Source organism: Diabrotica undecimpunctata, chromosome 2, assembly GCF_040954645.1.
Source record: "Diabrotica undecimpunctata isolate CICGRU chromosome 2, icDiaUnde3, whole genome shotgun sequence".
NCBI classification, from domain to species: domain Eukaryota; kingdom Metazoa; phylum Arthropoda; class Insecta; order Coleoptera; family Chrysomelidae; genus Diabrotica; species Diabrotica undecimpunctata.
In genome coordinates, this window is record NC_092804.1 from 149632060 (window position 1) to 149649358 (window position 17299).

Sequence of the window (17299 nt, forward strand, 5' to 3'; positions counted from 1 at the left end):
TTATTTATCGTAATGCACTTGACACATTTACATTTAAATTTACATATATTTTGTATAAAACATAATACATATGTTTACAAACGAACATCTAACCTATTTATATAGTCGATCGACTCTGGAGTCGCCTTTAGGAAATCGTCTGGCCTGCCATGATAGGATCTTACTGTTCTGTGATGTGAGAGATGGTTTGTGGTTATCCGCAGCCACAGAATGGGGATGGCCGTTTACCCCATTTGTGCATCAATTAACAGCATCTGCTGTGTTGGGTTCTGATTCGGTTCAGCATAGTCCATGTGTTGCGTGGTAAGTCAAAACCCAGTGGTTTTTGTGTGATGCAGGGTAAGCTGCTATTTTGTTGTTCCATCTATTCTCAAGTCCAAGTGGTCCTTACGTTGACCTCATTTTTCACAGCAGCTATTTTTATTGGAGCGTAGACGGTTACCGTTGGCAGTATCTATATCTTGATGGACAGTATCTATATCTTGATGGTATGCGCCATAGTTTGGGTGGTATAATGTGGCTTAGTACTGGGAGCCATTGCGTAGGGGTGGATTTGATAACGCCAGCAATCATTCTCATTATATTGTTCAATTGGGCATCTACTTTGTGTATAAGTGGGCTGTCAAGCCAAGCTGAAAAGCAGTATTCCGCGGTTGAAAAGTCAAGGCAGCTGATCGCAAGGTGGAAGCCGATGCTCCCCATGTTATGCCGCACAGCTTCTGGATGATGTTGTTTCTGGATTTAAGTTTTCCGCTGTTTTTGACAGATGTTCCTTGAAAAATAGGGTTCTGTCAAGAGTTACCCCAAGGTACTTTGGTGTTTTATTGCAGGCGAGTGTGGTGTTTTCAAATTGGATGTTGAGTGTTTCTCCTTCAAGCTTGTTATTTAGGTGGAAACTGGAAACCTCTATTTTGGCAGCGTTTGGTTGGAGCCCCCATTTACGGAAATACTTTCCCACTCTGTGTCCGCCGTGAGGATTTCTTTTGTTTCTTCAAATGACTTACACCTTGTTGCAAGGACCCAGTCATCGACATAATCAAACTTCCTTGATCTTGTTTCTGGAATATCAGCGTTGTATAGGCTAAAGAGGAGAGGAGCTAGGACAGATCCCTGAGTCGGTCCATTCTTCAGTTTTCTTGGAGTGCTGATGTCGGTTCCCATGACTACTTGAATAGTTCGGTCGGCTAGTATGCTGTTGATTATTCGAGCAGTGGATTTACAGGAGATTGTACGGATGAGCTTGTATATCATGCCTTCTCTCCAGACTGGAACTCTGCCTCAATAAATGTGGTAAGTGAGGACCTGATCTGCGCAGCTTCTTTTTGGTCGGAAACCTGCCTGATCAACCGGTATTGATTCAAGTATCTTTTGACTAATTCTGTTGTAGATAAGTCGTTCTAGGAGCTTGAACGTCGCCGATGGTAGGGCTATTGGTCTCTAGTTCTTAGGGCTGTTATCATTTGGTTTCCCTGGTTTTACTGGTACCGATTTTCATAATATCTGTGTGCCATCCATTCTCTCGCATATTTGCCGCTGTTAATTAAGAATTCGAGATGAATATTGTCAAAACCTGAGGCTTTTCCTGGCTTTACATCCTTGAGAGCTATAGTGACTTCTTCGCAAGTGAAAGGGCGGGAGTATTCGGTTTCTGTAGATTGGAATTTTAAAGTTTTAAGCTCTCATTTTACGTTGATTGTGTGTGGCTTGTCTTTCGGGTCCCTAGACGTCGATAACAGATGTGAGGCAATAGAGTTTGGGTTAATTGTTGTTTTGTTCCTTGTTATAGGAATTCCGCTTCCTAATTTTCTTAGTAGTGTCCATGTTTGCCTACTTGATGTTTAAAAATTAAGACTTTCTACAGTTTCAGACCATTTTTGTTGTCTCGCTGCATTTAGGCTATGGAGCAGTTCATCGGCTAATTCTTGGATCGCCTATATCGCCAAAACTGGAACATTAGAAATTGGCCAAATGTGCTATTTTCAGTCGAAACTAGGATTTGTGAAAAATCAGATGATCGACGAATGCGTGTACTTAGAGAGCGAAGCAGACAAGCAAAAACGAAAATTACCATCTGTTCACAGACATAAAGGAGAAAGTGTCATATTCTGAGTCATTGTCATTAGTAAAAAAACTTCTCTACTTTTCATCCAACCAACTTTGACGGCTCGTAGATATTTTGATTTGGTTCTAGAAACTGTAGTTAGGCTCTGGAGAGGTGAAATGGAAAAAATTTAAGTTTCATGCATAATAATGCGCCTGCAAATACCAGCAGAGTGTTTATAGACTTCCTTGAATCTGCTTGCTCACCCGAACTTAACCCTATAGAGCAATTGTGGGATATGCTTAAAAGAATAATTAGAGCTCACCGGGCGAATCCACCAAACACTGCACTACTAGTACAAACTGCTTTCTTTAATTGTTATGTATTGGTGATTAAATTGCTTTAAAATAAATATTGTTTCACTTCGTATGTTGTTTTTTTTTAAATTCGCTTGAAATAATAGGAAATACCAGATGATTTCATATAATTTTGGTTGTGTGTATATTTTTCATTTAAAAATAGTGTCTATTACCAAGGAAGAATTACTTTTGACACTTTATATTTATTAGCAATGATTTTATTCATGTCTCTTCACTGATATATACATTTTTTTTTATTTTTAGGAGCTTCTAAGAGAACTTGCGAGGTTCAAAAAGGAGGGACTTACAGAATAATTTCTTTTACTAATGAGTACAATTTATTTATGTTTCAGTATTGTAGTTGATTTTAAAATAATTGCTTTTAGTTTTTAAGTTCATTCCTAAGAATTATTACACCACCAAAGATATTCAACATGTTGGGTTCTCACTGCCATAAATTGTTTTATTCAATGTTCGGTTATTAGTTTATATACGTGCCTTTTCCTTCAGTGTAATGGTTACTTATTTTCAAATATAATAGGATCCCCACTTTTATAATGTAATATAATAATATGAAAGTTTAAAATAAATAAAAATTGTGGGATATTTACTATGTAGTTTTATTTTTTTTCTGTGTACGCAATAAAAGAAGAAAGTATCGGCAACAGTTACCACTGATTTAAATTGCAAGATCGATTTCCAGGTCCTTGTCACTTTTGTAGGCGAAATACTCGAACTAATCGATGAAAGGAGAGAGATAAAAATCAGGTAAGCAGTGATACAGTCAAATATATTAACAAGTACAAAGGAAGTTAAGGAAAACGAAAGAAAACTGGTTGAACGAAAAATACAGCGAAATCGAAAGTATACACGAGATACATAACGTTTTATTATATACAACAAAATAAAAAAAATAGTGGAATACAGAAAACAACTTATACCTACTTCGTTCATTCCCAAGATAAATTCGAGGTCGCACTCATCGGTGGGTGTGCTGTCGTCGCAGCTTGTCATTGATTAGAAATTAATTTAATTTAGTTAAAATTAATTTTGAACCAACGACAAGCTGCAACGACATGACACTCACCGATCAGTGTGACCTCAAGCTTATCTGGGGAATGAACATAATATAGTAAATAAGACTGTATAATAGATATAATAATGGAAATAGAGGCAAAAACTGAAAGGTTTATATATCTTCTTCACTGGCTTTACACCTCGGGGTGAGTCTTAGCCGCATCCATTATCGCTCTCCATCCTCTACGATCTTGCTCTTCTATTTCCCATTGTTGTACCCCAATTCTAGATAAATCGGCTTCAACATCATCCTTCCATCTTTTTCTCGGTCGGCCTACTGATCTTCTACCATCTGGTCTTTCAAAAAACACTGTTTTTAACACTCTGTCATCCTCTGATCGTACCACGTGACCTGCCCATCTTATTCGGTTTGCCTTGATATGTCCAACTACAATTAGTTGAGAAAGGCAAGCAGCCGAAACAGCTGTCGTGATAAGAGTTTATAATAAATTTTTTGTAAGTTTCTGAAAACAAAGTTTTCAGTGTTTTATTGTTACATAAAATGAATTTTCATCAAGTAACGGTCGAATCCATCAATTATTTACAGCCGATGATATTTACACACTGCCTTTTCCTGCCTGCTTTCTCTGTCCAAGTGTAGAATGTGGTTTTGAGTTTTTAGATCGGTAATACAAAAGTTATAAAACCAAATTTGTCTTGCGTAATAAGCTTCTTGAAATGGACTTTTCGGTTGTGACTGAATTTGTTGAAGATCAGAGCAAAGGCTAACAGAATGAGAAACATCCATTTCCATGTACTTATAAAATGCCTTTGCTCTTTTTGAATGAATCCGCTTTTCAACCATTAAGTACCGTGCCTTTTCAGCAGACTGTGCTGATGCACTTTTAATTTGTTCTTTGAGAAGCCAGCACATACTGTAATCATCAGAGGCAGGTTACTTAGTTTACTAATACTTAACTTACTACTTAGATATAATCTTTTGCACTCCTATCTTCTGTAATGTGATTCAGTTTCTCTGAGCTTTCATATACTTTCAACACTTTCCTTCTTCAGATAGCTCTTATTTTTAGTAAAGTCACCTCTTCTTTTCCCTTCAACAACAAACCCAAAATGCACTTTTTTGGCTATGTTTTTATTGTAGTTTCTCGAATACCAATAACAGTACGAAAAAGCTTTAAATATACAGAAGTTTTAGCACCAGAGACAGTTGGTTTTCGTGTCTGAAGCTTTATATAACTCTTCTTTGAAAGCGTTGATGTAAATGGACCTTATTTTTACGCACCTAAAACGTTTATTGTTGTGCTTAAACGGTACAAAAACTAGGGCTCTATTAGGAGCTGCATACCTGGCAATTTGTTCATTTTTCCTCTTGTAACTCTTCTGTTTTTACACTTCCATCATATTTTTAAATAATAAAGTAATTAATAATTATTTTTAAATACGTTGACAATAAACCCTTACATAACCCCAAATTTGTAAGACTCACTAGGTCAGTTGAATGGCAGTTGCAGAGCTCCTATTGGTTGGTTGGAAATAAGCTGGTTAGCATGGACCAGTATAGTGGAAATAAGTTGTTTTGCATGTAAAGGTGGATTTTAATATGCTTTTATCATTGGTAATATTTTTTGCATGAATCAGATCAAATAAACCCTTTTGGCTACAACAGAACAATGCATTAGCACATGTAACTCAACTTTGATTATTGTGCGACTTACGGCTGTTTGCATGTTACCTCCTCATAAACAGGAATGAAGGACATCCTAAATGTATACTAGAATTATATCACAGACGTACCTCCAAACCAAAACATATGTAGTTCATTTGGATGTACACATTAAGTATAAACTTAACTGGGATATGTAGAGTTAGCTAAAATAACACACATATAAGGAAGTAATTTTTATTATTCTATACCAAATAATACTTATAACTGTAAAAACAATAATACGACCAAAACGGTCAACACTGAAAAGTTTTCAGTCTATACACCTGACATTTTCAAAAATGCCGTGAAATTGTAAATATTTTATTAACTTAAGGAATAATGACTATAAAATAATGCGTTAAGTTGTCAAACCGATTTTAGTAAGAGGGTATAAAATTGGAATGGAGTTGCTTATACAAAAATTTATAAAAAATGATTAAATGCGATATTTTAAATTAAATTTATATAATTTATAAAATGTGGATGACAGCTGCAGTATTTATTTTAACCTGACATAATCGCTTTGACAAAATCTTCATAATTTACATTTCCGTGTGAGTCCTCGTGGCCCATAAGCAACTGTTCAACCTAAAAAAAAAACAAAACATTAGAACGAATAATAGCCTAAAAGGGATGGAAAATATTATGATGCATCATTTTAAAACTAATGAGAATAATTTCAAATATTTCCACGACTATTTTTTGAATATTATGGATAAGACAATCTCATCAGTTAATGATAAAAAAATAAGTTGTTCTGAACTCTTTTCTTCTTACATTGCCCTATTCAATTAATGAATGTTGACGCTTATTTCAGCAAATTTTCCTCTATTCTCTGTTGTGTCTATTAGTTCTTCATAATTTAAACCCGTCCAATGTGGTATTATATATTTCAGCTAATATAAAATGAGAGAATTTATAACGCATTTGTAAAGTCTCTGTCAAGTATCAAAATAGTCTTGTACTGACAACTATCAAAAAAATATATAAAAAAATGTGGTGAGCAACTTGACGACAGTCCAAAGCACAGCAGCTATGGGATTGAGTAGATAGCTGCACAAGAGTTTGCTGTGGAACTCTGAGGACCTCACCGTCTTGTTAATATATAAACTCCTGGACAAAATTAACGCACCACTCAATCTTTATTTATTGATAATTTACTGTACGACAAGTTGCCTATGGACCTTGTTTGACAGTGACAGTTGTTATGTAAGCTAATAATAGTTTTGTTTTGACAATAATTTGTATTAAACTTCGTTTTAGACTAAAAGTGAGTTAAACTTTTCATAAAAAGTGCCGATTAAAGCAAAGTGCTTTTGAGAAACAAGCTTCGTAGTAAAGTATCCGACAGGGCAGAATGGAAGAACATTGTTAAGCAGGCCAAGACTCACAAAGGGTTGTAGCGCCATTAGAAGAAGAAGAAGAAGCTTGTGAGAAACAAGCTTTTTATTGTGATATTTTAAATCACATGCATGTTTGGAAGTTTATTTGCATAAAAATCAAATAAAAAAAAATGAACGCCAAAGAAATTTGTCAATGGAGGAGGCAGTGCAAGCATCGACTCTCTTAGATGAAGGATATTCAATGCGATACGTTGCAGGTTTGTTAGGAACACATCATTCTAGCATCAGTCGCAAGGTGAGGCGATTTAATAAAACAGGGTCGTACCATCGAAGAACGGGGCAAGGGCGAAAACGTTGCTCTAATCAAATAGATGATCGTTTTTTGAGAAAACTTGTCTCAGATAGGAGAGTCACCAGCAATTTGCTAAAAAATGAACTAGCAGATGTCCGAAATGTCGCGATATCGTCTCGAACAGTTAGAAGACGTTTACATGAAGCAGAATTGAGCAACAGGAAACCGGCCAAAAAACCCTTGCTTACCAGAGAACACAGGATTCAGAGATTGAATTTTGCAAGATTGCATCAAAATTTGACCATCGATTTCTCCATGAGACTAGAGTAAGCCTAAAAGCTCCAGATGGTCGTGAGCGTGTCTGGCGAAGGCGAGGAGAAAGGTTTGCCAGCTGCAATATCTCTCCTAAAGTACCTTTTGGTGGTGGCTCTAAAATGTTTTGGAGGAAAATTTGTTTTGAAGCTCGTACGGAGTTGGTCCCCATACGTACGAGGTCTATGAATGCCCAATATTACTTAGACAACATTATTGTCGAACATGTAATGCCTTTTGCTCCGTTTCTTGGACCTAATTTTTTATTCATGCAAGACAACGCTCGTCCTCATGTGGCTCGACAGGTTATTGACTACCTAAATGATGTTCATATTCCATTATTAGAGTGGCCACCTAACAGTCCGGACATGAATCCTATAGAGCATCTATGGAAATATCTCAAAAAAAGATTCGAAGTCGTAGACCGCCTATTGCCAATTACAACCGTCTCATTGAGGCTGTTATTGAAGAATGGGGAGAATATTCCGCAAGCTTTTGTTGAACATTTGATATCAAGCATGCCTCGACGCATAAATTCAGTCATAAGAAGTAGAGGATGGCCTACACGGTATTAGTGTTGTCCCAGATGCATTTTATTGTGTTACTTTACTGTTTTTTTTTTCTTTTTGCAATTTGGAGTTATGCTAGCTTATTTACGCATTTCCGACAAAAACAAATTAAAAAAAAAAACAATAAGGCAAATTAAGGTCATGATAAAGTCATGTTGGACTTATTTGTAGGTGTTATTATTTCAATGTAACTTAGTTTTATTTTGTGTTCATATTCTTAATATTTAGATTAATTAAAGTAGTGCGTTAATTTTGTCCAGGAGGTTATAAATATAAATAAATAAAAAATGTCTCTTTTTACATCTTTTTCATCATCTGTTTTGCCCTGCAATTTATAGAAGGCACAGATTAAAGCAAAAAATCTGAAATTTGGTTTCGTCAACCAAGAAATATTCGCATTTTTACTTTGGTGTTTTGTAAAAAAAAATAAATAAAAAAAAACAAAACAAACACAACAAAGAAAAGTATTTTTTATTATATTATGTATATCGTTTTTTTGAAGACACCGATGATGTTGAAAAGAAGCTATATTTAACTTTTATCTTAATTTTTATATTATTCAACTCTTCCTAATAGCTATTTTATGGACTTTACGTTCATTAAATTTTTGTTTGATGTATTAGTCATTTTGTGACTGGCTAATTGACACCTAATCTATGCCATTAAAAAACTTAGTATTTTGTTATTTATTTTTGAAATAATTTTGCTAATTTTGCAGCTCTTCAATACTTATGTACGAGCCGCCACTGACTAATAAGTACTCTTAGCAAATATAAAATGCACATAACTTCAATTATTACTCAAAAAATAAATAATAATGATAAACTTACCTCATCATCGCCAAGTTTTTCACCTAGTGATGTCAGAAGATGTCGAAGTTCCGCGGAACTGATGTAACCATTTCCGTCTTTATCAAAATGACGTAACCCTTCGATAAAGTCCTCAGCGGTGTCAGCGCTCCGGGTTTTCGAAATTTGCTGTTAACAAAATAATATGTAAATTTTTTATATCCATGTGTGCTGATGTTATTTCAGTATAATATAAACATAATTATTAAGCATTTTCAATACTAACTTAAATTTCCCAAAACTCGTTTAAGCCGGTCGTGATTCATGTTCTATTTTCCTTAAAGGAAAAGTGGTGTGTCATTTCACCTCTTACAAACTACCCTTAACATAGTTTTATTTGTACAAAAATGTTAGTAGAGTTACATATTTCTTAATAAATAAAAAATACCTCAAGCACGTTTATAAATGTTACGAAGATTTAATTACAACATTTCTAATAAAACCTTTTGTATCTCAAAATGATGCTCAGATGACTTACACCACTTTTCCTTTCACCGCCTGATATGACAAAGAGAGGATGATATAAACACATAGTTCACGCGCTCTTTGTCTCTCTGTGAATAAAGTTTTAAAGCATCTTCGATTTTTTTTGTATTTCTTTACCTTTTATGTAAAAATTAATCACTTTTATTATAAATATTTTACAAACTAAACTAAATGTGATTTCTAGTCACCTTGAATTGCACCAATGTAATGGGACTGGCAAGACAGCAATGAATCAGTATTACTAAAGAATAATTGCATTACATTGCCATATTATGAGGTAGTTTTAAGCTCATATTAAAAGAATGCAGAACTCTGAACGCCTGACTGTCCTAATTCTTTCGATTTATATTGACATCCTAGCTTTACGGCACAGTTTTTTAAACGTGGTTTCCAATGCTAATGTAACAAGACTTCAGAAAATCAAAAATCAATTTTCTTTAAACTTTTTCTTATACAAGAGTTAGCACTAATTTTTTTGGATAGAAAAAACAAACACTTTTTGTGTATCTAAATTTAGGTTTGTTATGAATTTTATATTATATTATTATTTATATACGATGAACAGTTCTAATGCATACATACAAAATATAATATATTTTCTTGAATAGATAATATCCTTATCTACCCCAGCAACGTATTTTTAATGATTCACTTTACAAAAAAGAATTTAAAATTACCAAATATTTCGATAAGATTTAAAATGTAAATATATTTATGGAACTTTTAACCAATATTCAACAATTATTTATGTGTAAATGCTTACTAAACGATATTTATTTTGAAAATAATAATACAGAAAGCTTTCTTAATGTTATAATTAACTAAATGTTATTTAAATTGATATTTATAAACATTCAACTAATTACATTTGAAATGAGGTTGTAATAACATTTTGCTGCAGAAAATAATGAACTTAAAAATAACTATTATTGCCAACACATTAGAAATGAACAGAAGAATTTATAAAAATAAAAAAAACAGGTGCTAATTAAATCATAGCTCAAAAATAAAAACAAAATGAGGGCTAACGAGATGTACCACTTGCAATTACACAATGAGATAGAAAAACATGATAAGGAGTACATTAATACGATTTTAACAACACATTTTGAAAAAAACTTTCGATAGAATTGCACTCTGGGCAATAGAAACGAGAAAATAAATACAATATCGTTATATGAGATCACAGAAAAGAAAACCATTAAAAATGATAGAATATGCAAACGTTATAAAACTAAAAGAACAAAAAATAAATATTACAAATTCTTCTTCTTCTTCTTATAGTGCCGTGCACCTATAGTGCATTGGCGAATTATCTTAAGGCCAGACGTCTGTCTTTTGCGGCATGCAAAAGATCGCCAGTGTTATTTATGCCTGTCCAGTTCTTTATGTTCCGTAGCCACGACATTTGTTTGCGACCTACTCCTCTCTTGCCTTCAATCTTTCCCTGAATGATTAGTCGAGGGATTGCATATTTTTTTCCTCTCAGGATATGGCCGAGGTATCCAATTTTCCGTACCTTGATCAAATTCAGTAGTTCTCTCTCAGTATTTGTCTTTCTTAAGACTTCCTTGTTTCTCACCCTATCTGTCCATGGTATGTGGAACATTCTTCGCAACGTCCACATTTCGAAGGCCTCCAACTTATTAATGAAAGGTATTCTTAACGTCCATGTTTCCATGCCGGATAACAATATGGATCATACATAGCATTTAACCATTCTGTAGTAGAGATTGAAGGAAAGATTGCGGTTACATAGTGGCGGTTTAAATTTGATAAAAGCTTGTCTTGCTTGTTCGGTACGGCCTTTTATTTCTTGTTGAGGATCCCATTGGTCATTCATCATCATTCCCAAGTATTTAAATGCTTTCAATTGATCGATTGGAGCATTGTCTACTTGCAGTTGTATTCTTAAAAGTGCCTTTTTTCTTATTGCCATGTATTTATTTTTTCCAGCATTTATCTTCAAGCCATATATTTTTCCTACAGTGTTTATTTTATTTAACATCAACTGCATATCATGTTCGTTGTCTGTTATTATCGGTGTCGTCGGCGTACAAATTCTACAATTCTAAAATAAGGGGTGATAATTGTTAAACATACCTGATAAATGGGAAGGAAGACTTCAAATGAGACTCGCTCATCTGGTTTGTGTTGTTGGGTGTATTTCTTTACATCAGATTCTGTGGGATTCTGTCCTAAAGCTCTTAAAGCATCACCAATTTGGGCAACATGAATTTTTCCATCTCCCCGATTGTCGAATAGTTGGAAGGCCTCTTGGAATTCTGAAAAAGAAAAACACTTCAATCTCATATTTTGAAAGTTAAAGATTTAATTTTTTCTATATGGCAAATACTGGAATTTAGAGTTTTATAATACTTCTCTTAGCTAATGACCAACTTAACATGTGATATCATTATCATTTTCTTTGCCTTTATCTCTATGCGTGGTTGGCTTCGCTAATTTTTTGTCAATACATATGTTTATTAACGAATGTCTCAAATAGTCTTATCTAATAAAAATTATTACTCATCAGTATTCAATTAAAACATATATTACGTCATGTTATATGGATATTATTTATTTTATTAACTCAGAATCTGATTCCCCAATTACAATTTAATTAATGTCATTTTATCTATTATGAATAACACTCCTACTTCGAAAATTCTTTGTCATATAAATTACTTTACAGACCATACTGCTTGACAAAAAGACCAATGTTCGAACTCCACAATACAACATTACTTACTAAGGTAGACGACCACAGATAAGATGAGTAGATGACATCAAAAAAATAGCCAGAATATATTGGAAGTATGTTGCTCAGAATAGAAATAGACAGAAGTTGAGAGAGGCCTATGTCAAAAAATGGATGATAGAACTACAGATATAGTACAGAGCTAAATGTTGGACAGTTAAAAAGAATAAGGAACAATGAATGCATGTGGCAGAAATGAGAATGCTTAGACGGATGAGTGGTGTGAGATACAATTAATGGGTATATTAGGAGAAGTCTATGGGGAGCACCATTTGATGCTAAACAGAGAGAGCATAGGTTAAGATGGTTAAGGCATGTTCAATGTTGAGATGCTAATCACTAATATGAAGAATTACTGATCTGCTAGTTCCTAGAATTAGAAGTAGGGGACTTGAGGTCATCTTTGCTTAGGCAGGAAATTTAGCCCAAGAGAATGATGACGAAATATTATGTGTAAATATTGATATAATTTTTTAACAAATTGTTAAACAATGATTTTACAACTTTTTTTGCGAATTATCGCTTTTATGTACTGAAATTTATTTTTACTAATTGGGTAACCACATTTTTTTTTTTTCGAATAATTTTATATTATTATTAATCGTGTGTCATACACATAATAGATTTTTCAAGATGAAAGTTAAAAAAACAACAGATGTTTACAGTAACATAGATTTTTCATTCTAAAATTTCTGCTGATTTTTCCACAACTTTTTCTGCTAGAGTATATATAAATTATATTGGTATTCTATTTTTTCAACAGTAATTTATTTGTTAATGTAGTATATGGGCATCTAAAATTGTTGAATCAGCTTCAGTCAGTATATAAAGTTTTACTCTATATTATTGTCTTTCCTTAGCGAGATATTTCTTGAATAATTGTTTTCCTTTCCACAAAATCATAATCGAGAGATAAATACTTTCCTGGATAGTACACTGTCTTTATTTTATTATTAAAATGATCTAGGAAGGGACTTATTGTATAAAGTTGATCTACTGGACATGGTTCATTTTCATTTTTGGTAAAATGAAGGCATCTCCTTATAAGCAAATAGTAGTCCCTACTCATGTATGTGGAAAAACAAGTTTAGAATAATCTTTTCTTCTTCCAGTAGTTTTGAATCTTTCGGCAATTGTGCGGTTCCTGTAAAGAAGGTTAATCCAATAAATATTAGCAATTCCGATGTTGTCAATTCCTTCCATAGATGTATCCTTGCACTATCACATCCTCTGCTGGTACAAGGGCTTCAATTGCCTAATTGTTAGTTAGTATACATATATTTATCAACCAACAGCCTAAATCAATTGTACACACTATCACCAAGACTATTGACTAAAAATCTGTCTAACTTTGTAAACGAAATTTGTCTCATATGTCTAGTTGTTTCGGTCCATTCATTTTCTGTAGTCTGTAAGTCAGGGTTATCTAGAACTGTATTATTTAACTCTTTCTGTACATCCTCAGTCTCACTTCCTGAAGGGCCACTTTCCAAAACATTTTCAATTCAAACTATACTTATTAATTTCAAACCACACATTTATGATTACATTTATTGGCTTACTTTCATCTACATCATATTCATCCTCATAGTCATCATCAGAATCTGAATTATATAAAATCTGTATCACTTCAACAGTCAAATTTTTTTTATTTTTTACTTGCAAACAATTTAAATTATAATCACACTCCACACTGAACATACTTGAAACAACAACAACACTTTTCCAAACTAATTGTGTAAGTCACAGTGCCTCAATGGTATCTATGAACAGAAGTTATCTTTAACAAAATGTGGATGAAGTTTCCCTTATCTCCTGAAATTGCAGCATCTTTTAAATATTGGACAGATCACAATATACATAGGAAGCTCAAGAGCACCATATACATTTTACAAAGGAACTTGAGGGTAAGTGTGCTTTACTCAGCGAAAGGGTCAAAAGATTAATTTGAAACTAAATATACTAGCACTATTGAATAGTGCAATTTTATTCAATTAATCACTTTTATCAACACTATGTGATTGTTTTACTTGATGCACAAAAAAATCAATATCAGGCTGATCCAGTGTTAAGGTCGTGGCATATTATCGTGCATGTAGCGTTTTCACTCCAGCAAAGCATAGAATGTTTCAGTTTGGTTCAGTGAAGATATGATCTCGCTTTTCTCGACAAAAATTATGTACAATTGCTCTTCTACTTAACGATGAAGAATGAAAAACTGTGTAAAAAAGAAGGTTTGAAGTACATCCAATGCTAAGAGAAAGGAAGAAGGAATGTGAATACTGGACTTTATACAGAGAATTAATTGATGACGATGAAAAATATTATGGATATTTTAGAATGAATAGGATTCAGTTTAAATATGTTTTAAATTTAATTTCACCTTTAGTTAAAAACAAAATACTACATTTAACGAAGCTATACATAACAAACCAAAAAGTATTTTTAAAAAGAAGAGGTATCACTTCCGTACAAAAGTCCTAATTGTTTATCACTTCCGTGATTAATTGTCACAAAGCAATAAAAACACATGCATAAATGACAAAATAGCCTCGAAAATTATTTTTTTAAATACTCTGTATCAAAATCAAACAAATACCTAAATACACAACGGGGGGAAAACGATGGACATCTAATTCACATTATCCTTACCAACCGGTTACGACTCGTTACGTAGCCGTCGGCATCAGTAAAATATTGTTTTCAAATATACTGAACGGAAACGTTAAGTGTCTGAAACACTATGTTCCGGACAGTGTGCGTTGTTCATATTTAAAACCATTTAAATTATATTTTTCGTAAATTAAACGCTATGTGCTGGAAACGCAACGTGCACGATAATATGCCATAACCTTTACTGTATATAACCTTTACTGTATTAAACAGTAAAAAAATAATACAACTGTAAAAAGGGAAGGCCTAGGTAATATATGTACATATGTATCTATTTCAAAAATATATTTGGAGAGAAATACTCTACAGACTGTAATAAACTTCTTCTTTCTCTTTATAAGCAATTCTGCTTGTTCATTGGCAGATTAATACCTCTATAGAAGGTTGTGACTATATTTTGCACGGCCCTCCGATACTTCTTCTGCCTTATGGTGACTTATCTCTTGTTATTAGGCTTATTATTGTGGTTATTCCATTCTTTTTTTCTATTTTGTGTCCATTCATTTATACACTGTAGGTTACATTTCAAATGATGATTACATACAACGATCAGAATAGCCATGATGATTGCCAACCTCCGTCGCGGAGATGGCACGTGAAGAAGAAGAAGAAGGTTACATTTTCTTCTTACAATAAACTTATTATAAAAGATGTTTTAAAAAACAGATGTCAAAGAAAATAGGTTTTGAAATGCTTATGTATGCAATTTCTTAAATGAATAAAAACATATGGTTGGCTTTGTATTATGAAAATCTACTATAGTATAGTACTGTAACTGTGACATTTTAAGATATTTTTTAGCTACCTCACATAACAGTTGATTGACTGTTTATCTCAGAAAGTTTCTTAAGTTAGCTATTCATATTCTTACATATCCCATGGTTTACTGTCCTCAAAATTTTCCCGAATATCCTTGTCTTATGATAAAAGACCTATTAAAGTCTGTAGTAAAAGTAGTATTTCTGTTGGTAGATATTCATTTAATTAATATGTTTATAAAAATTGAAATTATATGGAACTGTATACACTTAAAACTCTGACTCAGTTTAGTCTATTGGTGAAATGTGGCATATACAAAAAATCAATAATAAATTATAGAAGTTTGTGTAAATACTAAGTAGGAATAAATAATTATCAACATTAGTAACAGAAATTAGTAACTGGCTTTGTTTTGAACAAATTTTTGATATAATTCACGTACATAAAACAGTTAATGTATTTTTTAAGTAATTTAACTTTACAAGTTTCAAAGCTGATGTAAAAAAAGTTAAATTGGAAAAGTGTTATCTTTTAGGAAACAATGTTATGGATATCAAGGAGTAAATTATAGCAAATAAAAAATCTTAAAGTTATGTGGAGAGTAGAAGAAACATACTTTTTACAATCTATATTTAGATCTAACCAACATCAAAGTGTATTAATTGAGAAAACAACATTTTAAACACTGCATTTTTTCTTCAAAATCGACTAAAATCAATTATAAAAGCAAATAAATTACAGTTTAAAAAAGGGTTAAATATTAAACAATATATGACCCACCTTCAACTGAAGTCAGGGTAAGTTTACTGGGAATGTCATACAGGTACATGATGATGTTGACTTGGTAACACAATAATGAGCAGATATATACTGAATAAAGCCAAGAATGAAGTAATTGAAGACCTTACATAAACTTTCAAAATCATTCCTTTTATGGGAAAAATTGTTGAACATGATTCATTGCCAATTTTAGACATCTACTGCATTCTCTGTATCTTGTTTCTGAATCATTTAAAACAATAAATACTAGGTAAGAACCCAATTTTGTTCAATTTTATTTGGCTCTATATACACACATAATAATACGAAATATTGTTAGGGTTAAATTATAAACTCTAATTGTAGTAATTAGTGATAAAAATATTAATGATTGTCCAAGAAACATGGAATTGCTCTCTAAGGTGGGGCAACTTAACCTAGTTTTTTGTTTAAATTACACTTACCGGCCATCTGATCTTCAGAATAATTTGCCTGAAATAAAAACACGTCTCATTATAAATAGAAATATTTTTTTGTCATATTATAGTATTGAATTTTTCGAAAAAAATGTTTTTTCTTACCATATTAGTAGTTTGATTACTCAACTGTCAAAAATAAAATTCAAATGACGTCTACACATATTTTATACTAGTTCAACATTCTAACGCTAGAGATAGCGGGAACTTTAAATTAAAATTTTCTAGCGAGTACGAGGGGTTTACGATAAATTTGAAAACATTTTTGTATACACATATAATTAAAAATATTATTTTTATATGGGATAAAGCCACAATACCTATAATATTGAATGATTATGAAATTACATTTTAAATAATTATAAACATTCATAACTTCAGCTTATTTTTTATTTAAAGTTACTCATTAGAATATGAATATTTGTCAGAATCTAAGAGACACACATTGACTCAAACCAATACATGGTACGGTAAAGCATATACACTCATAAAAATCTTTGAGAATCCTTGCTTTTATCTTGGTTCCAATAATTCGAAATCCATCTGCCTTACTAACTGTTTAATTTGTTCATATGTTTGCAGATGTAGGACATGTTTTCTTCAATATATTTTTTAAAGCTACTGAATTGTTTATCGAGGGTAGTTTTTAAGTGCAAACTTCTAAAGACAAATTTGAGAAATACATACATTTTTAGACTAAGAAAAATATCTACTCGACGTCACTTCAAATCGATTAATAATGCAATGTAAATTGCATATATTTGGCGCAAATCTCTCAACACGGCGATAATTTAATTATAAAAATGAATTATGTATTTATTTAATTTGTGATATTTTCAGAAATTATTAATTGAAATTAATTATCATTAATTATTGAA

General features: G+C 32.5%; 2 protein-coding genes across 6 annotated transcripts in view; one reads left to right on the forward strand and one right to left on the reverse strand.

Annotated features, from left to right (window-relative positions):
- The window catches only part of LOC140435042 (ATPase family AAA domain-containing protein 2-like), a 91408-nt gene extending 88398 nt beyond the window's left edge, over positions 1–3010 (forward strand). For all 4 annotated transcript variants that reach the window (XM_072523729.1, XM_072523726.1, XM_072523728.1 and 1 more), the window contains one exon: positions 2665–3010. In XM_072523729.1, coding sequence (XP_072379830.1) covers positions 2665–2715 — 51 coding nt within the window. In that variant the 3' untranslated portion in view covers positions 2716–3010. The remainder of the gene's footprint in view (positions 1–2664) is intronic.
- Positions 3011–5322: 2312 nt separating this feature from the next.
- On the reverse strand, positions 5323–16620 carry Mlc-c (Myosin light chain cytoplasmic). Of its 2 annotated transcripts, XM_072523731.1 has the most exons (5): positions 16527–16620; positions 16410–16437; positions 11097–11278; positions 8490–8636; positions 5323–5731 (listed from the first exon to the last, which is right to left on the reverse strand). In XM_072523731.1, the coding sequence occupies exons 1-5, from the start codon at positions 16527–16529 to the stop codon at positions 5648–5650; spliced, it is 444 nt and encodes a 147-aa protein (XP_072379832.1). In that variant the 5' UTR covers positions 16530–16620; the 3' UTR covers positions 5323–5647. The 2 variants fall into 2 exon arrangements, with proteins under 2 accessions (XP_072379832.1, XP_072379831.1); XM_072523730.1 differs by lacking the exons at positions 16410–16437; positions 16527–16620 and adding an exon at positions 15967–16106.
- Between the last annotated feature and the right edge of the window lie 679 nt (positions 16621–17299).

Excerpts from the sequence above, each read along its gene's own strand:
- Mlc-c (XM_072523730.1), bottom strand. The coding sequence starts at position 16,015 with ATGTACCTGTATGACATTCCCAGTAAACTTACCCTGACTTCAGTTGAA. Across the intron at positions 8,637-11,096 it reads TCTTCCTTCCCATTTATCAG|CAAATTTCGAAAACCCGGAG; the intron begins GTATGTTTAACA and ends TTTTGTTAACAG. Across the intron at positions 5,732-8,489 it reads AAAAACTTGGCGATGATGAG|GTTGAACAGTTGCTTATGGG; the intron begins GTAAGTTTATCA and ends TTTTTTTTTTAG.